This window comes from Alligator mississippiensis, chromosome 7, assembly GCF_030867095.1.
Source record: "Alligator mississippiensis isolate rAllMis1 chromosome 7, rAllMis1, whole genome shotgun sequence".
Classification (NCBI taxonomy): Eukaryota; Metazoa; Chordata; order Crocodylia; family Alligatoridae; genus Alligator; species Alligator mississippiensis.
Window position 1 is genome coordinate 36920682 of NC_081830.1, and position 21292 is coordinate 36941973.

The following is a 21292-nucleotide window of genomic DNA, read 5'->3' on the forward strand; positions in this document are numbered from 1 at the left end:
GTAAAAATGTTGTCTGATCATTACTGTCTTATCAGCACAGAAATGGATGCTGGTAAATATGATTTGTCACTGAAATTAAAAAGTTTTAATCCTTTTGCCTAGCTGCCTCTAAGTAATATTGCTTTTGCATTTTCTTTTTTTCAGTTAGTGTCCCAAAATGTAGTTGACTTCCATCATAATAGTTACTTTGTCAAGCTTTCCTGGGGAAATGGGTCCCATCATACAGTCTTTGTATATTAATGTTAAGTTAGTATAATGTTATAAGCCTGAGTAATCAAACACAGACTGGATGGATCTAGGTCTGCCTCCAGTGGCAGGACATGGTGCATTGCTAACCCCACTCTTGGCTCAGGCATCCACAGTGTTTAGGGCTGCTGCTGAAGCAAGTTCCCAAGGGGGTTCTGTATCCAGGAATTCAGTGGCAGGGTGTGTGACAGCAGCATAAAACCTCAGAGGTGCCAAAGTCACTTGTCACTCAAAGTGACAAAGAGCAGTTAATACCACCACTGCTCCACCCCATCACTAAACTTCTGGCCCCTCCAGGAGCGCTGGTTTGGATCCAGCCTTCAGCCTGTGTTTGATACCCCTGCTGTAAACCATTTAAAATAATTTTTCATTTGTTTTCTGTGTCTTGCTCTATTTTCAATTACCTGGCTGGATAATACAATAAGGAATTAAATGGATAAAGAAAGAAAAAAACCTTGTCTATGAATGTCTGTCATAGGTGTGTAGAAATCATTACTGCTTTTTGAGTTTTCAGCAGGATGATAAGGCATGTCTCCATTTTGTGTAAGACCCAACATCATTCAGCATTGTGGTTGTGCCTTATTGCTGTTTAGAACCTTGTATTGGGTAAAGCCTGAAAGCTATTAGAGACTTCTGCTAAATTCTTCAGCTTTTTGTCATGGAGAGATGGAGAAGTCTGGATCGCTAAGAACCAGACCGTCTCCACAGCAAGATATCTAGATCAGTTTTTATTGGTTCTAAAATGTAAGTGATAACTGCATTAACTATCCATTTTTACTAACTGCTGATTCTTTCAGGAGAAAAAAGGCTTGCTGGTCAGCCATTCCAGCACGTGTTCAATCATGCTTTTATTGTTTTCTGAAGACTTCTTTCTTTCATTGCTGCAGGTGCTAGTGAAAGTGTGGGGAAACATATGCTTGAAGCATGCAACAATAATCTGGAAATGGCTGTTACCATGTTTCTGGATGGTGGAGGCATAGCAGAAGAGCCCAGCACCAGTTCGGCAGGGGTATCAGCTGTCCGGCCCCACACAGAGTATGTACCTGTTAAAACACATCCATGTGAATGAGTAATCTGTCTTGAATAATATTTAACTTTGAAAGGTGCGAAAATTGGCATAGAAGGCATTTCACTATTGCCCCAGTCACTTAGCTTGCTGTCACTTTGCTGCTGAACAGTCTCTAATGCTCTTTTGCTCCTCTGATGGTGCCATTCTTACCACTAGATAATTGTTTGATTAGAGTGGTCTTATTGGGAGTAGAAGATCGTTCAAAACTACTGAAGAATTGCATGTCAGTGTTGCAGCAGTAACAGGCTAGAGATGTGACGAGTGCAACAGTGGAATGTCTGGATGCTAAAACTAGCACGCAAGACTCATTTGGGAGATGTGAAGTTTGTGCTTCTGTTATTTTACTTGGGCAGATCCCTGGATCCAACACACACAGGTGTGATTTAGCATGGGGGATTGGCAGGTACTATTGTGCTGTTCTGCCTATCCCTTGGACGGCAATCCCCTCCACTTCAGAGCCTGACATATGCTCTTATTCTTGCTGCAGAGTGAATAGGGATCAGTGGCAAGGATAACCACAGACAGCTGGCCACTCTGAGAGGTGGAGACTTAAAGGCCACAGCTGGGGCCCAGGTTGCAAAAAGTGGCCCATGCCAACAAACGATTGCCAACCCCTGTGCTAGATAATGTACAGAAGTCTACTAGAGATGGTCCCTACCCCAAAGAGATTATAACTTTTCAGGCTGTAAATTTTTTATGACATCTGTCTTGCATGGATGGTGTGTACAAGCCAAGCTATGTAAATTGTGTTTCCAGGCGGCACAGAAACTGGGCTTTGCCTTTGTGGTGTCGGTTGTGATGATGAATGACCTTTTACCACCAGGGCGCTGATGTGAATTTAGATTTATTTGGATTGGTGGCCAAGACATTGTTAGTTTTTTGGCCTTAGCAAAGTCCTTTCACTACAGGGCTTCTTATCTCTCCGTAAAAAATACAGCAATAGTTTTTTTTCATGGGTCTGAAGAAGGGTTACTTCATACCAGAAAGCTTGTCTGTATCCCTCCCAATTAGACAATTGGCACAGTAAAATGTGTCACCAACAAAAATCCTTGTGTCTCACATTTTTCCTGGACCACCTCAGCTACAACATCACCCCCCAACTTTAGCACCACAATAGCTGCCAAAAAATTGACATGCTTGTTAGCACAGGAAAGGGCAAGGACTGATCTGATGAAAACTGCATTACCTTCTGGCATATAAGCTTAGTAACTGAAGGTTAGAGTCAAGTTATACTCAGATATCATAGAGAAGTTTGCAGTGCAGCTCTGTCAGTGCTATCTAATCCATGGATAAATAGAGCAATTTGACAGTGAAAATAAATCTTGCATCTTTGAGCGGAAAAAAACGATCTACCTTTTTCTGTCTAGATTTAAACTAATTCGGTGGTGAAGGCACGGCAATAAGTTCTTTCCCAAGAAAGCGGACTGAGTGGGAAAAGAAGGAACTTCAAAAGGAACCCAAGGACTATAACAGTGTATTTGAGATTAAAACAATTGGAGTAGTGCTAGCAGTTATAACTGATGCTAAATACCTTTCGGATTGGTATTGAAGAGAAGTTCATACTCATTGGTATTGGTAGTCACATTTCTAGATGGATTGTTGTGAATCAGTCTCTTATCTAGCAATGAGTTGAAACTTCTATATGCTTTAGTTGAAATAAATTGGTTCCATTCAGGAGGTGGCTAGTCCATCCTCTGTACTTCCAACATAGTACATAAATGACTGATAAGTCAGCAAAAGAAACGAAGCATTGCTCAGTTGGGGTTCACTCAGATTTTCTTGGCCAATACTGATGGCAGATTATTAACCAGCCATATTGACTGATACCAATCCAGTAGCCAATTTACAGGGATGCAGCCTGGCGACTTGGAGAGCAGTGTCTGACCAGTATGTCTGTGGGGAGGGAAGGGGCTTGGGGGTGCAGATCAAGGCCCCCGCAGTGAGGGCAGGAGTAGGTGCTGCCCAGCCAGGGCAGTGTGTGTGACCCTGAGAGTGGGACAGGCCCATGGGCAGCTAGTCCTGGGGGGTGGGGACAGGGGCTGGCTCCCCGCTGCTGTGTTCACTCCTGGGGGAGGCATGAGGGGCATGTGCTCCCCCAGATTTGTGTGTGAGGCAAGGGCGGGCTGCCCTCTGTGGGCTCAGGGCCAGGGGCTGCACCAGCCTCTTCCCAGCAGGCAGGCTGAGCCAGGGCTGTGCTCAGGGCAGGCAGTGGTGGTGGCACTGGGAGGGGTGGCTGTAGCCCCCTCTCCCAGTGCTGCCACTGCCTGCCCTCCCCAAGTGCCGCCCCAGCCCAGCCCCTGCACTGGGAAGAGGCTGGCGCAGACCCTGTCCCCGAGTGTGCAGTCTGCCTTCATCCTGTGCACAAATCTGGGGGGGCACGTGCCTCCTGTGCCTCCCCCAGGGATACGTGTAACAGCAGGGAGCCGCCTCTTCTCTCCTCCCCCAGTGCGCCCCCGGAAGAGCTGCTTGTGGGTCTGTCCTGCCCCCTGGAGTCACATTTACTGCCCTGGCTGAGAAGCGCCTGCCTCTGCCCCACTTTCTCCCTCACCTGGGGACCTTGATCTGCTCCCACCATGCCCCTTCCTCCCCACAGAATTACTGGCCAGATGCTGCTCTCCAAGCTGCCAGGCTGCGCTCCTGGCCACGTGCATGCTGCGGCTGTGCACATCAGTAAAATTACCGGCTAAAAAAAGCCGGTAACATTATCAGTAATATTATCGGCCAAAAAAAGCTGATGGCCGATTAATGTTAGTTTTCCTGTTATCAGTGCCGATCTGATATGCAACCGATATATTGGTGTACCTCTACTGCTCAGTACTGTGTAGACTCTAGTCTGCAGTTGTTTTTTTGTTTGTTTGGGGTTTTTTGCCTACCTTCATACATAGAACCCTAGTTTCCATTCAGGTTTCTCAGATTCACTTCTGTGAAGCCTTTGACACACTTGAAATGTACTCACTAAAAAATGTATTCTTGTACATTATCTTTACTTAATGCTTGGTATATATATTATTTAAATAAGAGGAAGACAAAGGAAAGCTTAGCTCTTTGCTTGACAGCAAAGGAAGGCAAAAACAGGTGATGTAGAGAACAGTGAAGTATTCAATGCATCTGGGCTTCACTCTTCACAAAAAGGTGAACAAAAATAAGCTATGACCAGATATAAAATGCAATTAATTTCCATAAGGACGTGGACAGTAGGCTACAAAAGAAGAGTGGGTTACAGTTAGTGTAGATGTATTTAAATTATCAGAGCCTGGTGAAATTCACCCTAAAGTACTTAGGGAACCAATAGCTTCAATTTCCTTTGACAGCTCATAGAACTTAGGAAAGTCTCAGAGGACTGAAAAAGATAAATTTAGTATTAAAGTTTAATGTTAAAAAAGGGAAAGGGGGAGGGAGAGAGACCCAGGGAATTACTGACTACTCAGCCTAACTTAGATCTGTGGGCAGATTCTGGAGAAGATTAAGCAGTTTGTAAGCACCCAGAAGACAAGAAGTAATAAATTGGTAACATGCATTTGTCAAGAACAAATACCAAACCAATCTAATGTCCTCCGACAGGATAACCAGACTAGAGGATGAAGGAGAGGTCCTGTCTTGACTTTAGGTTTTTGAAACAGTACTGCACAACTGTTAAGCAAAAGAGGAACACATGGTCTATATTAAATCAGAATAAGGTAAATGCATAACTGGTGGAAAATCCTTATGGCTCACTCTCAAACTGGGGTGCTGCCAGTATCTCTTTTGAGTCCAGTACTCTTTAGTATGGTCGTTAATACCTTGGGTGATGGAGTATACTTTTCAAAAATTTGCAAAAGACATCAAGCTGCAATGGGTTTACAGGCTATCTGGAAGACGGGATCAGAATTCAAAATGATCTTGATAATGTGGAGAGAATCCAAAATTGACCAGATTAATGTCAATAAAAACAAGTGCAAAGTACTACCAATAGGAAGGATTAAACAAATGAATAAACGCAGAATAGAGAGCAACTGACTAGACAGCCATACTCCAGAAAAGGACCTGGATGTTATGTTAGATCTCAAGCTGAGTCAGCCATATGGTAATGTTGTGAAAGATAGATATATTTTGGAATGTTTTAACAGGAGTATCATATATAAGACACATGAGATGATTATTTTGATGAAAATCTTTCTAATTATTAAGGCAATGAAGCACTAGAATTGTCTGCCTGGATATGCCTGTAATCTTTATTAAAAACAAGATATCTATCTGTTAGGGACTCTCTTGTTATGTCTGATCCTATTATGGTGTAGGGGGTTGGACTAAGTGATCTCCTGAAATCGCATACTGTAGTATCTGAATCTGATTTAATTCTCTAAGAGCCTTAGGACAGGAACTGGTATTTTTGTTATATGCTGTAGTTGCTTAACTTACTAAAGTGTTGTTTCTTTCTGGTAGGGATGAAGTACGAGCACCAATTCCACAAAAACAAGAAATTTTGGTAGAACCTGAGCCTTTGTTTGGAGGTAAGTTTTGTTGTTGTTTGTTTATTTGTTTGTTTTTTGTTTATGTTCTTTTTTTCCCCTTGTTTTTAAAGTCCTCTCCAAATTGGGTGGGTGACAAGGACACTGTATTATAACTCACTGAAACAGAAGTCCATCTGTGCCTTTTGCTACTAGGAGTGCAGCTTTTTAAAGGAATCATGGATAATAAATTGAGTACAACTGGGAGTGCCTCTTGTTTGACACGAAACAATACCCAATTAGCTATGCTAAATTTACCGTTCCTGTAAACTCAAGTATGGTGGTTTGAGAGTATTTTTGCAGTGTAAGGCTAGGTGAGACTATTTCCAGACTAGAGATGTTGGTAGACAATAGTGGGAGTCTGGAAAGTATCATGCTGACAAGGAAAGAAAGAGATAGATTGAAGACAACCAGAGAATTGAGGGGAGATGAAAGAATCATAAATGAGGCCTGATGAGTATGAAGCATGATGACAAAGGTGTTGATGAGATAAATATGAAAGAAAAATATGTCTAAGCATTTCATTTCTATTTGGTACTCAGTTTCTTGAATCATCTAAGCTGTTTATCTATAATAGAAATGTTATCAGAGGCTTAGGCCTTTTCTATACTGCCAAGTTCTGTTGGCATAACTATTTTGGCTGCGGGGTGTGAAAAGATCTTGCCTTGTACATGACATCTCTGCCAGCAGAATCCCTGTTGCAGTGCAGCTCTGGCAGGAAAAGAAAGCTTTGGCTGTTAAGGCAGCTTTTGTGACTTTGGGGGGGCCCAGCTAGTAGTGCTGATGCCATAGTATAGACCACAATTGCCAAACTTGGCTGTGGGCTGGATCTATTCCACAGAGATGTGTATTCTGGCCTGCAGAGCTCCTGGAGGGGCCAGGAATTGACGGGTGGGGCCAGCAGAGGTAGGGCCCACCACTGAGAGCTGTAGAGTCACACTGGGGATAGGTGTCAGTGGTGACAGGTGAGTCGTGGCCACAGTAACCCCCACACCTCCCTGACATCGCCTCGCCAACTGATCCAGCCACTGAGGAACCCCATTATCTGAATCCAGCATGGGGGGGGGGGTGCTGGGTGAGTGCGACACCCCTAGTGTAGACTAAACAAAATGTTTCCAAGTAGGAGGTTCTGTGCATAATACAGCTAGAAGCTAATGCAGTGGGTTTTGCAGTGTAAACCCTAATGACTCACTTGACACAATGCAAGGGAATGATTGTATGTGCATATATTTTAAGGTGGTAATGGTCATTTTTCCACTTGTTATATGTAACTACTAGTAGTTCCAATCTCATTTAGCCCTTTAGAAAGACTGGAAGTTTGAAATGCATCACACAGGACTTTTTTCTTTAAAATTTGATTTTATCTTATTCTTGCTTTCGAAAGGTCTTTTCCTTCAACTGAAGGGCTAGAGAGAAGATTGCTTTTCCTGCTAGTTAAAACTTTGTTCTTATAAGAAAGAGATTGTTTACATTATGGTGTTAGCCAGGCAGTAATTGTTCAGAGTAGTGGCGCACTGATAGGGATTTTGGGGGCCGATACCGATAGCCAATTTTTAAGGAGGCATATTGGCCGATACTGATCCGATTTCTGATACAGCATGGAGAGCTGTGTGTAGCTGGGAAGTTTGTTGTGGTGGAAGGGGCTTGTGGGGGGAGGGGGTGGTCGAGATCAATGCTCCTGCGAGCTGGGGCAGGGTAAGGCATGGGGCAGAGCCATGGCTCATCAGGGGGGTGGCTGCTGCTGCTACTGCATGCACCCTAGGAGGGCATGGGGAGCAGGGTGTCCCATGGATCTGTGTAGGGCAGGCCAGGGCCAAGGCTGTGCCAGGCTCTTCCCGGGGGGGGGGGGGGGCTGGGCCAGGGCTGCGTTCAGGGAGGGCAGCAGCGGGGCATGGGGGGGCTGCAGCCACCCCAAAATTCACCAAAGTCCCCCCAACCCTACCTCTTAGTGCTGCCACCACCCACCCTGAATGCAGCCCTGGCCCAACCCCTGCCAGGAAAAGCCTGGCGCGGCCCTGGCCGCAGCCGCTGCCTGCCCCAACCTGCACAGATCTGGGGGGCACATGCACCCCCCCCCCACCCCTTGCCCTCCAGATGTGCACGCAGCAGTGGGAGCTGCCCCATGCCCCCCAGACAAGCCACTGCTCCGTCCCATGCCCTGCCCTGCCCTGCCCCACCTTGGCAGCGACTGCCCGAGTCCCACCCCCACTCTCTCCCTTACCGCAGGGGCCTTGATCTGCTCCCACATGCCACTTCCCTCTCCCGTCCCCTTTGACCACAACAGACTTACTGGCTACACTCAGCTCTCCACACTGCCAGGCTGCGCGCCTCACTGCCAATGTGCTGCACTGCAGCTTTGTGCATGGGACATTTATCAGCCACATCAGGCTGATTTCCAATATAACCAATTTTCTTGATATTGGTGCTGATCCAATATCAGACTGATGTATTGGTGCACCTCTAGTTCACAGTCCTATTGTTCTAGGCACTGTACAGGCGTATAACAAAAAACAGTCCCTGCTCCAGAGAACTTGTAATTTAGGTGTAAAGAGATTTAGGTTTGAATTTGCATGGGGTATCTCCTGACAATGAGATTGTGTTATTTTCTGTTTCAGGCAGATAATTCAATCTGTAGGTAATTTATTTACATTTCTAGTGAAATCTGATCATGTAGAACAGTGTTCTCAGATTAACATGCCTGATATGAGACACTTACCTGAAACTGAAGTAGGAGTAACCTAATTTTCAAAGAAGTGTTAATTCTTGTTAACAGTCCCTAATCTGAGAGGGGCTTGTGTGCACTCAGTAATTAAGCTCCAAAATCTGTATTGGAACACTCGTGTCTGAAAAATGTGACTAGTGTACAGAGCAGATCACTTGGTGGGGACAGAACACATGTGCTTTTCTCCATAGATGTTAGACAAGGGAGATGTCCATTAGAGCATCCAGTCAGTCTCCTTGCAAATAGGTTTTTAAAAGCAAGCTTTAATTTGGTATAATTCATATTATGCTCTCCTCCCATTTACTTTGTTTTGCTCTTTGCACATCTCCTGCAGCAATTGGACTTCCCTTGAAAATATTGTCTTCGAGTTGTTTTGTTTCTGTCTTAACTGTTAGGAGAGAGATGCAAGAAAATTCAGAATTAATCTCTGTAGGTTGTTTTTTGTCATGGCCAACCAGAAATACTTGGAAACAACTGCTCTAGATGGGTACCACATAACTTCAGCCCAGTTCCTTACCCAAACATGGCAGAGGACTGTGTGAGAGAATGGCCCAGATAGAGAATTGGAATGGTGCCTCTCCTCCTTCTTTCTTATGTCCAGAGGCAGCTGCAAAGAGCTCATTCAGGGCTCTTCCTTGGAGATACAGTGATGCCTGGCTCCAAATGGAGGAACCTTGCTATTGTCCACCCAGTCCAACAGCCAGGAAGAGGCTCTGGGTAAGGAACCGTGCGGAACTGAACTGGGGAATACCCTGGGGCTCATTATCTCCTTTAGCAAATTTTCATCCACGGTTTTTTTTTTTTCCTTCTATTGATCATGCAGTACACACAGGCTTTTCTAAAGCGCATCTTACCCGCCTTGAGTATCCTGAACACATTTGTTAAAGAGTGTGGTGAGACTCTTTATTAAGTACTGCAGTGGTCAAATAGGCAGAATAGCACCCAGCTTGGATAAACAGATTGGAAAGTTTTTCCAAACTTTCAGTAGCAACTTGTATTTCTTTTGAGGAAAAATACTAATGAGGGAATGGGCTAAAGTCAAATGTAGTGGGAAATTTGAAGAAATCTGGAAATTACAGCAAAAGCTGTGTTATCTAATACTTTACCAACTGGAAAGCTCCACTAACTGACATCTGTCAGTCTTCTGAGGGATGCGGCAAAAGTGAAACCGGAAGTCCCGCTTCCAATTTTGCCACCGCAAGCTGAGTCCCACTTGCTGTGATTCTTCCTTGTGTTCCACGGTCTGGGGCAAAACAGCCTGCGTGGGGCCCCCCTCCCTGTCCCCTGGCGCTCTGACGCAGATGCGTGGTGCACCAGACACGGCATATTTGATTAACCATCATCCCCCGTTTCAGGGGGATGCTGGATAACAGAGCTTTTGCTGTATACTTGTACCTGTTTATTTTGTTATCCCATCCTTCACCAGTTATATTACTTCTCACACACGTGCCTTGGACTTTCAGCACTTTGTACTACATATCTGTGGTATGCCATTGTTCTTAAGTTTAACTCTAAAATAACATCTGAAATACTTTTTTTTTCTCTTAAGCTCCTAAAAGACGCAGACCTGCCCGTTCAATATTTGATGGCTTTCGGGATTTTCAAACAGAAACCAGTAAGTGTCTGTGGATGTGTAAGGTAGGGTTTCTAACTTCTCTTGTGAAATAAAACCTCATCATCTGTTAGCTGTGTTTGTTGGTTTTGGTCATCAGATAGAGTTCAATATTAAAATTATTGCACCACATAACAAATTTATTCTAAAACTACTTTACTAATCTTTAATTGAAGTGTTGCCATTACAACTTACTGATAACGCCCGATTCCTCATGGACATTTGTATTGCAATTAGGGCTTGTTTTATGGTAATTTTAGATAAAGTTATGAGGTGGTTAAGTCATGGAAATACAAAGCTTGGCATATATTATATCAGGAATAAAGGTTGTAGCCATGTTGGTCTATAAAGCATACATTATAGACGTTCTCCCAAGTACTTGCTAATCTTATCATAAAATAAAATTGTGTGTTCTGATAGTACCAGACAGATATGAGAAGAATATATGCTAGTCCAGAAAGACATTAGTAATCTAACCTAATTTAACCATTTCTCCTCCTTCCTTTCCCTTCCTCCCAGTGGTGAGGTGTGGAAAAGGGAAAAGCATGCTGGAGAAATTGAGCTCTCTTTTATGGGGAGAAATGGGGTAGGAGGGGGGGCATGGGTGTCTTTTGTGGGCCATGTCACTGCTCTGGCATTCTTAATTTCTGGGTTGGTCCTGAGTTTGTATTAGCAGCAAACAACCTTTTTATTAATGCAGTTAACCAATTGCTATTATCTCCTCTCACCTACATGCAAATCTCTAAATGACTGTAGCTGGATGTTGGTTCTGATCCAGTGCCTGGAGCTGGTACAGCGGGTAGCATCCAGCCATGCAGAGTAGGGCAGGAGGCAGCCCAACCTGAACCTAGCCCTACTGGGGGGGGCTTCAACCATCCCCAGGGGGATGCCAGGAGGGTGAAGGGGACATGGCTTGATCCTGGGAGAAGGGCTCAGCCCCAACCTGACCTCATGGGGGAGGGATTGATGTGACCTGGCTCCAGCCTGGCCCCATGTGGGAAAAGGGGACTTGACCAGGCCTGTGGGGGAAAGGGAGTGTGGTCATGCCCTGCTGGGGGTTGGGGGGGGAAGAGGCACCTTTGGGGAGGGGGCATAGCCTGGCCCTAACTCAGCCCTGTGGGCAGAAGGTCATGTGGCCTGGCTCTGACTGGGTGTACAGGGCTTGGACTTGAGAATTTGGCAGGCGTGAGGGTGACCATATTAATGGCTGTTGCTCCCCCTCTGTGCAAGATTTCTCAACCTGTGGGGGACCCCATAGGCTAGATGCAGTGGCTCCATAGGCTGCAGTTGAGCCACAAGCCAAAGGTTGAACATAAAATATTCTTTGTTGCTTATTTAGGATAAGCAGTTGGTGTAATTACTGTGTTTTTATATGATGGCAAATGGTCAGAGAACATAGTCTGTATGATCATGAATGGGAGAAGTGATGGCCACAAGATGTTCTCAAGGGGTGCATCTACACATTGCCCTACAACAATGTTATTACTGCCCCATGCTTTAGTACTTCCTTTTGGAAGTACTAAAGCACAGCACGGTAATTGCCCAGACTGCAGTGTATGCATGGTGTATGGTTATTTTTAGCAGCTACTTTGCCATAGCAGCGCACTATAACAGGGAGTACTCTGCTACAGCAAAGTAGCTGTTGGTCATGTCGACCTGTGGACACTATGTCGCCATAGCAATGTGCTACAGTGACATAGCGTCATGTGTAGATGCGCCCAAGAGGTGGCACACACTACAGAAGACTTGAGAACCCCTGACTTGTCAGAGATTATTGTATTTGAGTCCATCAGTGAAAGGATTCAATCTTAAATGTGAACCTAAAAAAATATTTTGTTAATATACATAAATATCTGATTCTTTCCGAATTGCCTTTTGGCATCAAGAAAGATAAAGGAACAGAGAAAAATCAAAATACAAATATTTTGGGGTAGGCCAAGATTAAAAAAAAAAAACCAAATGGCCAAGGGGGAGCCTAAAGTTAGATTCCTAAATCAGTATCTAACCTGACTCAAAAGATGTAGGTGTTACCAATTCCATTGATGTTAATGTTTCACTAGTCAAAATATTTAAAGGCAGTTGCAGAAAATAGGGACAGGTGCTCACATTCCTTATTATGGACTTTGAATCCTACATTTGGGCTCCCATTCTTAAACTCTAAGCACCACACTAAGTTGGTACTTTAGGAGGTAAAGGCAACATACTGTACTGTTGTGAATATTTCATCTCACTCAACTCCCTTTTTTCTGGGGGCGGCACAGTTCGACAGGAGCAGGAGCTGCGGAATGGAGGGGCAATAGATAAGAAACTCACTACCCTTGCAGACCTCTTCAGGCCTCCTATTGACCTGATGCACAAAGGCAGCTTTGAAACAGTAAGTGTCCAGCATTTTCATCATTTGTGTTAGTTGGGCATAACCTGAAAGTCTTACATTAGCATGTGTATTCATACTGATTTGTGGTATCATTGCGGTCAGCTGCAAGAAAATATTGTATTAAATACCAGTGGCTAGGTTATTGGATGAAGAAATACATGCTAATGAATTGGAGGACTAACCTCTAGCTACAAGAGAGTGGACCACTAACTTCCTTTCCTTAAGTTGATGGCTATCCTGGCCAACTTTTACCTCTTTTAAAGGGTGGTGGTCTAACAGATGTAGTGAAAAATTTCACTGGATGGACAATGCTGACCAGAATGGAAAGAAGTTAGTTTGCATTCAGTACAGATGCTGTGGCTTGAAGGTCGTCTGTGAATGCATAGAATTGCTCTTCTTTGCCTGGTGTTAGTGAAAAAATATTCTACAGATTAGTTATTTCGATTTCTAAAAAAAAAAAAAAAAAATAAAAAAAAAATTTGATTTTGGTGTCTACAGGCTCTAGGGTTACTCCCTATTATAAACAAAAGGCTGTGGGGTGCGCAATTATTTGGGCCAGATGGCCACTTAGGGAGTTCTGGTGAGCTGTCACGGGCCAGGTCTGCACCCTCCCTCCCCCTGCAACAGCTCACCAAAACTCTGTAAGTGGCTCTGCCCTGCTCTTGGTCAGCCAGATAGGATGGGGCTACAAGCGGGGAGCTGCATCCAGGAGCAGGACGGCCAGGCAGGGCTGGGGCTGGGATCGGGATTGCAGGGTGGTGACAGTGCAGGGCTGAGGCCCGGGGCAGAGCCACAATCTGCTCGCCACATGCCCCTATGATGGGTGCCAGTTCCGCAGGCAGGGACAAGTGGGGACCAGTAGATAGCAGCTGTACCCTGAGCCCCAGCCCTATGTTGTCACTGCTAGGATTGCACTGATAAAGATTTTCTTGGCCAATACCGATAGCCAATTATTAACCAGCTGTATCAGTCAATACCAATCCCATAACCAATTTACAGGAATGCATCTGGGCAGTGTGGAGAGCAGCACCCTGCAGGTAAGTCTGTGGAGGGGAAGGGGTGTGTGTGTGTGTGTGTTTTGGGGGGGGGGGCGGGCAGGCTGGGGCTGGCAGCACCGCCTAGCCAGTGCGGTGAATGGGACCCAGGGCAGGAAGCGGGACAGAGCCCCAGGCATCTTATCCAGGAAATCAGCATTCCAGACTTTAAAAATGGCAGTGGGGACATTTGAACTAAAGCTTGTTAGATGAGCTTTAGTTCAAGTGCTGCTGCTGCCATTTTTAAGTGCAAGGATGCTTTTAACCAGAGCAGGGTGAGGACGGATGTGGGCTCAGGCCTCTCTGCTCTGCTGCCTTTGCCCCAGGGCCCCTACGTCAGCTGTGCATCCCCTGCCTGCCTGGCAGTAGGAGGCACAACTTGCTGCCGCCACTGCTGCTGGGCAGGCAGGGAACGTGCAGCCGGCACGGAGCCCCTGGGGCAAATGCAGCAGAGCGGAGAGCCTCAAACCCATAGTGGGCAGCCCGCATTGGCCCTGCGCACAAATCTGGGGGAGCACATACCCCCCCGTATTCCTACCCTGGGTGGTGAATGCAGTGGTGGGGAGCCACCCTTCCCTCCCCACCCTACCCTGCACCCCCTGGACAAAACTGCCCGCAGCTCCGTCCTGGCTTCCTGCCCCCACCCCGGGTCCCATTCACTGCCGTGCTGGCCAGTGCCCCCAGCCCCTGCCTCTGCCCCAGCCCTACTCCCTTCCTCACCATAGGGGTCGGGGGCTGAATCTGCCTTCCCCTCCATAGACTTACCTGCAGGGCACTGCTTGCCACACTGCCTGGCTGCATTCCAAGCCATGTGCATGCATACGGCTGCGCACATGCACGCGGCATCCAGGAACCCTGGCCAGAAGACATTCTATTTATTGGTGACATTATTGGCAACACGGGCCAGAAAAAGCCAATAGCCAATAACATTAATTTTCCTTTTATTGATGCCAGTCCAATATGGCACTGATATATCAGCACACCTCTAGTCACCACCCAGTGATTCCGGGTTGCCCCTGTGCCTGGACCAGGTGGGGCTGAGGGACCTGCTGTGGGCCAGACAAAATCCGTTGGCAGGCTGGATATGGCTCATGGGCTGTATTTTGCCCACCCCTGTGTTAAGTGGTAAGAACTGCTGTGCTGAGCCAGATCCAAGGTCTTTTGGCCCAGTATCCTGTCCCTGATGGTGCTAAGTAGTGGATGTTTTAAGAAAGTAGAAGAAACTGGACATGTAAACTGATAAGTCCTCTGTCATAACTTTCCAGTTACCAGCAGTCATAGGTTTAGGGGTGTCCTGAGACTGAGAATACATCTTCCCTCTTTTGTTTAGTAGCCCTTGATGGCCCCATCCTCCATAAATTTGTCTAGTGCTTTTTTTTCCTCCAACCCATTTATACTACTGAACTCCTCAACATCCTGTGACAGTGAGTTCTACTTGTAATTATACACTGTGTTTGAAAAGGTACTTCCTTTTGTTGAACCTGCTGTCTGATTTCAGTATGTGCTCCCTACTTCTTATTTTCTCAGATATAATGAATAATTCCATACTCACTTTTTTCCACACCATTCATGACTTCATAGACTTATTTCCTCTCAGTTGTTTCTGTTTCTAAGCTGAAAAGTCCCAGCCTTTTCAGTCTCATTCCTGGAAATTGTTCCATAACCTGATCATCTTTATTGCCCTTCTTGCTACCTTTTTTTGGTTCTTTTGTATCCTTTTTGAAGTGAGTGACCAGAACTGCATGCGATACTCAAGGTACAGGTGCACCATGAAATTATATAAGGACATAAGGATGGCAGGGTAGGGAGAACAGTTTAGTTTTAAATTCCTTTCTTGATGATTCCTAATGTTCTGTTGGTCTTTTGAACCTCCACTGAACATTGAGCTTATGGTTTTAAAGAACCATCCACAATGACTCAAAGGTCTCTTTTCTGTGTGGTAACAGCTCATTCCAAGCCTATGACTGTTTATATAGTTACTTTTTTTTCCCCTTGTGCATTTCTCTGGACTTACCAATACTGAATTTTATTTGCCACTCTGTTGCCCACTCTCTCACTTTTGAGAGATCTTTCTGTAATTCTTCACCAGCAGCTTTGGCTTTCACTATCCAGAAGCATGTACTGGAGTAGGGGGTAGCCAAACTGTGGCACATATGCCATAAATAGCGTGGACAGACTCTGTGGGTGTGGCACACGGCAGATACAACAAAGAGAAGAAAACACTGGCAAATCAGGATCAGAGTGGCACTTGAGGAAGGTGTGGAGCTAATTTATGGCATGTCTACTAAAAAGACTGGCTCCACTGTACTAGAGATTTAACATAATTTGACTACGCTCTAAAACAAGAGTCTGTAGGGTTCCAGAGAAGTGATTCTGGATTTTGGGTTAGGAAATACTGTTGTGATCAGCTTGGTCCTGTGAGAAGACTCATTTCATATCCTTATACACAAGGCACCTTTCAGCAATTTAACACCTGTACTGCTTTAACACTTAAATGCTTGTGTGTTACATGAATATGGTGATAGTGTTATGACAAAACTTTTTCTATAAAAATATTTGTATTCCACCTTCCAGCTACTATCCTAATTACCTCTTCCCCCTGAGTTCCCTGGGCTTGTAATCTGTTGCTATTACTTCTATTGATTCACTTTTCATTCCCTTCTTGCTAATCCTGTGCTCCATTAACGTTGCTGTCAATATGTTTACCTTCCTAGCCAAGACTATAAGACCCGTTAAACTCTCATTCTTCATCTGGCTCTTGACACCAGCTCTGTCCCTCATCTTCACAGTTCTGTCTTCACTGAATTTGTATGTAGCTTGTTCTCAGTTTGTCTTGAAGATCAGTCGTACATTGAGTTCATCAGTTTCTTCCAGGGCTTGGCTACTGAAGTGAGTGGACCTATGGTCGGGTCTCAAAGTTTGTGCTTCTTCTCATTTGTCATGTGACTCTCTCTCTCTCTGTCTCTGTCTCATCTCATTCTGCTGTCCTAGTGACCCAAATGTCATGTAATAAAGATTAGATTTAAGCTTTTTGTGGATAGAGGCCATGTATGTTTCAGCTTCTAGCCCAGCAAGGTCCCTGAGGGTCTCTAGCTAGTGCCCCTAGCCGCTACTGTAGCATATATCCTCAGTTTTCTCGCCTCCAGAAATTCATCGCTCCTCTATCACTGGATGGCTTTTACCCTCTTCACATTCCTTTTTTCATCTTCACTTGCAACTCTACTTTTGTAGGCTGCTGTTTTGCTTGGAACAATCATCTCTGCACTTAGCAATCACAGATCTTTTAGAGATCCCTCTTTAGAACTTGTCCCTGGCTAGCTGTAACTCAAGCATTCTGTTTACAAAATTTCGTATGTCTCTGGCAGTTCTGAGGTCATATGTCAAAATTCTTGCATCCAAAAATATTTAAAAATTTTATCAGCTTCTTATCCCTTTCATGCCCTTGTATCTTGATGCCAGCTTTTTGTTTAAACAAATGTTTGTATATTAGATTCTAAGCTCCTTGGAGGGATCATAGCTTTCTACCTATAATGTGCCATAAATTCTGTGTCATTATGCAAATTATCACTGGAGTGGCTATATCCATTGTAGTAAAGGTTGCACAAGTCTTTCTAGTTCGTTTATCTTCTGTATCATTTGGGGTTGAAATTTTCCAGCATTTTCAGTAGCCTAAATTGTGGGTTATATTGAAAATGACTGGGTTATCATGACTGAAAAGTCTGGTGGATTCAAACTGTCCAAGTCCTGCAGTATGTTAATAGACATGTGGTCTGCCTCAGGCACTTTGTTGATCTGTAAACTGGAAAATTCCTTCTTTGAAAAAATCCCTCTCACACTTAAGAAATATCATTCCAAAGTACCTAAAAGCATTGAGACATTACTGCTTTAACATGCATTTCTTTCAAGAAGTTAGGAAAAGTGTGTATTTTGAGAACAGTATGGGATTAGACTGCATGTCAAAGATGCAAGGATGTGGAGTTAAGATTGGGCATGCTACTTCAACTGGCATGTCTTGACACGTGAATAATTGACTTTGCAGCCAGTTGCTCTTCCTTAGGAGGTGGGCCACCTGCGCCACAGTTGCCCCCAGGGGCATGGGTTGCCTCTGTTTGTGGCACATGGCAAGTTAGGGAAGGGACAGGCAGCATTGCAGCAGATTGAGCAGGAAGAAAGAAATAAAGCACCTAATTGGGTAGGGAGCACAGAGAACCAAGCAAAACGCAGAGCAGCAGATCAGGCAGGAAACATAGGACTTAGAGCAGAAAGCAGGGCAACAGATTGAGCAAGGGACGGGGATCAAAGTGGCACTTAGGGACAAGGCGGGGCTAATTTGTGACGCACATGCCTAAAAGGTTGGCCCGGCTGGAATAAATAAGGCATGAACCAACACTTAAATATGCAAAACACTTAAGCATCTAGCTGGGGTAACAATATAGATCAGAAGTAAAATGTGGAATTTTAGGGTAGGCTTTATTGTACAATAATTGAAAGAGAGAGGAAAGTAAATTGCAAAGTAAAAATAGTGAAGTTAGAAGGGGGCCAGCCCAGATCAGAAATAGTAAATGGTGAGCATGTGTTCCTTAAAGAGCAAAAGGGAATAATGTTCCCACAGAAGGTCACAAGTGGGAACTTTGGTTTTATTCTTGTACCAAAAGTGTGATTTCACATGTCATACCTCTGTCCTCTTCACCCTCTCCCTCCTGCCCCCTCCTACTTTCCTGCGAGGCATATTTCACGGTATTTGTACAAGATACATAACTAGAAATGTGGCAGTCGCATTTCAGGTGTGTTCTTTTGAGTGTGTAAACAACTATTCATACTGTACCTAGCACTAACTTCTAATGAGTAAAATATTCGCCTGTATCTTCAGTGTGTTTCTTCTTTACAGCAGTAATTTTACTTAATTTCTTCAGAGTTGGTGTCGCTGTCTCCATATGAAACATGCTGCTCAGTTTTAGTATTATAAGGGTGTTTCCTAGCTGCGAGCTCTAAAGGCAAATTTGGGCATATTCTTCCTTTCACATGAGTAATAATAAATAAGAGCCTAGTTTGACTTCAAAACCTCACTGCTTGTACAACCCCATCATCTTTGTATGAGCAAAAAGAGGTAGTTAGTAGAGCTGTGCGAAGCTTCAGTCCCTGATTTGATTCAGTGGAGATTTGGCCTGATTCAGTGGTTGAATCTCCGAATCCAAATCGAATCGGAGGGCCCTTTACTCTCTCCAAATCGATTCAGAAAGATTCAGCGATTCAGACATAGGCAAAGCTTTAAATGTTTTTTCTACATACCTCTAGGTAGCAGGTGGCTTGTGAATGCTGTGATGCTGGAGTGCATAGAGTGTCCAACAGAAGTGCGGGGGGCTCCCCAGCATGCTCAGCAGCAGACCCAGAAATAGACAAGAAGCACTTCCAGTCCACTTCCGGGTCTGCCATAGAGCGCACTGGGGGGCCCCCCCCCATGCTGCCATGGCTCGGCGACTGGTGCCTCCTGGGTCTGGAGGGGTGGTACGCGGCATCCCCCTGAAGCCGATTTGTCAAGTCAGGGAGAGGGAGGTGCAGGGGGGGCCCCCAGCGCACTCCCCAGCAGACCCAGAAGTGGACCGGAACGATTTCCGGTCCACTTCCAGGTTTGGTGCTGAGCAAGTGGAGAGCCCCCCCACACTCCTGTGGGATGCTCCATGTGCCCCAGCATCGCAGCGTTCACAAGCTGCACTGGTACCTCAAGGTATGTAGAAAAAACATTTAAAGCTGTGTCTGTGGCTGAATAGCTGATTCTTCGAATCGGTATCGAATCTTCAGATTTGGATTTGGCCGAATCGAATCGGGGCAGTGATCTGAATGAACGAATTGAATCACTGTCCCTGATTCAGGCCAAATCCGAATGGAATAGGGCTCACTTTGCACACCCCTAGTAGTTAGCCATTTTAATCTAAAGTCAGGCTGAAGGCAGGGTAGAGATGCACTGTATTAGTTGCCTTAGTCAGTTGCGCAGATGGAACTTGAGGAAATGTGGTAAACCAGTTCCAAACTGGTCTGTCGGCCACAGGGTATGTGGTGCTGGCTCCATGTCCTTGTTTCCAGCTGCTCATGGTTGTCCAGGCATTTCACAGGAGCCCAAGTGGGTTTTCTTTCAATCATAACTGTAATCAAGGAGGAACAACACCACACTATCTCCAGCAGTAGTTTTTTATTCCCTTTTTATGCAGTGACAGGAGTCATGTTTGGGAAACAGCCTCTGATGGCACAGTGGGAAAAAAAATCTTTCCTGAGCTCTTCTGCATTGGTAATTATTTTGATGTGCAGGAAGAATTAGAATCTATAGGTCACTCAGCATTGAGTGAACAAGAAGTAAGGAAGCAGGAAAAAAAAATTTATCAGTGAAATCAGCAGTTGTTTCCAAATGCACTATAATGACATCCATTTGGACTTAATGAGTGTAATAACTTTTCAGAATAAAACCTTACAAAAATCTTTAAAAAGAGAACTTTATAATAGTTCACAACCATGTGCATACATGGCTATAGATGAATGCGGGTAGTGGCAAGAACCTTTAAATTTTATATATTCTGTCCCCTTAAGTAAAAATGTAAGTAGCTTCAGGTATGACACCTAGCCATAGCCCTTCTCCCTCCAGTCTATTGATTTCTTCTTGTGTGGGATATTTTTATATTCTTGCTCACAGACTTTTATAGGAGAGAAGTCTTTCATGGGGAAGAGTTAAACTGTCTAAAGTACTGGCAAATGTAGGAGGTAAATGACCACCCCTCTAAATCTTTCAGTTGGAATAAATTCAGTTGTTTACTTCTACCAGCAGTAGAGGGGGAATTCTGCTGACAGAAGAGACTGTTTTAGCTGATGCCTTCTTTTTTTTTCCCCCAAAGTAGGTTAGAGTGGATCACAGGGCTGAGGTCACCAGAGTGTTTTGATGCAGCTATACATACCATTATGAATTCCCAGCTCAGCCTTGGGCAAATCATTTGGACTGATTTGTTTTCAGTTGATTGCCTAAGAATAAGCATCCAGATTTATCTTTAGGCTCTTAAATGAGAGGTTTCTTTTTAGAGCTAATGAACATCTTGGAAAAATTGGGCCACTTACATCAGTACCCCCCTGCCTCATTTTTCCCAGTCTATTTAAAAAGATGCCTTTGTCATAGGGGTGTTATGGATTGATTAATGAACTTTGGAGCACTTTGAAGACAAGTACTGAAGTGCTTTTATAGGAACCCACATACTTGCATATTCCACACTTGTGTTTTATTCATCTGTAATGTCATTCCAAGTCAACAGAAAGTCAGGTTGCAATTGGTGGGTCACCTGGCTATGCAAAGTAATTTTACCACCTGGGTACTTAAAGTGAGGTCCTCTGTACAATAAGGACTTGCAGTAGCTTTCCTTAGTACCTATACGGCCTAACATTTAATTGGCAGTTGCATTAAATATTGGAATTAGAACAGTAATAGTGAGATTTTAAGTCTATACCTCCATTGACAGGAATGACTGTAAGGTCTATAAGATTAAGTTTTCACTTTTAAAGTGGAATTTTAAATTTTGAAGGGAAAAATATAAAAGCTGGTGGAATATCTTAAATCCTTGGATTTGCTTCCCATCTACCCCCTTCATGAGTGGTGCAGTTGGTGCAAACTCATGTAAGTAAATCTCCTTTTACTTTATTTTTTTAAGAAGTCCATACACAATTTCCAGTCTGTCCGAGAGATATGAGCATTCATACTTTTGATATAGCCCTCT

The 21292-nt window shown here is 44.5% G+C and overlaps 1 protein-coding gene across 1 annotated transcript in view; it reads left to right on the plus strand.

Annotated features, from left to right (window-relative positions):
- The window catches only part of UBXN7 (UBX domain protein 7), a 40087-nt gene that overhangs the window by 3010 nt on the left and 15785 nt on the right, over positions 1 to 21292 (plus strand). The window contains exons 2-5 of the mRNA XM_006267027.4: positions 1134 to 1281; positions 5738 to 5805; positions 10074 to 10139; positions 12398 to 12510. Coding sequence (XP_006267089.1) covers positions 1134 to 1281; positions 5738 to 5805; positions 10074 to 10139; positions 12398 to 12510 — 395 coding nt within the window. The remainder of the gene's footprint in view (positions 1 to 1133; positions 1282 to 5737; positions 5806 to 10073; positions 10140 to 12397; positions 12511 to 21292) is intronic.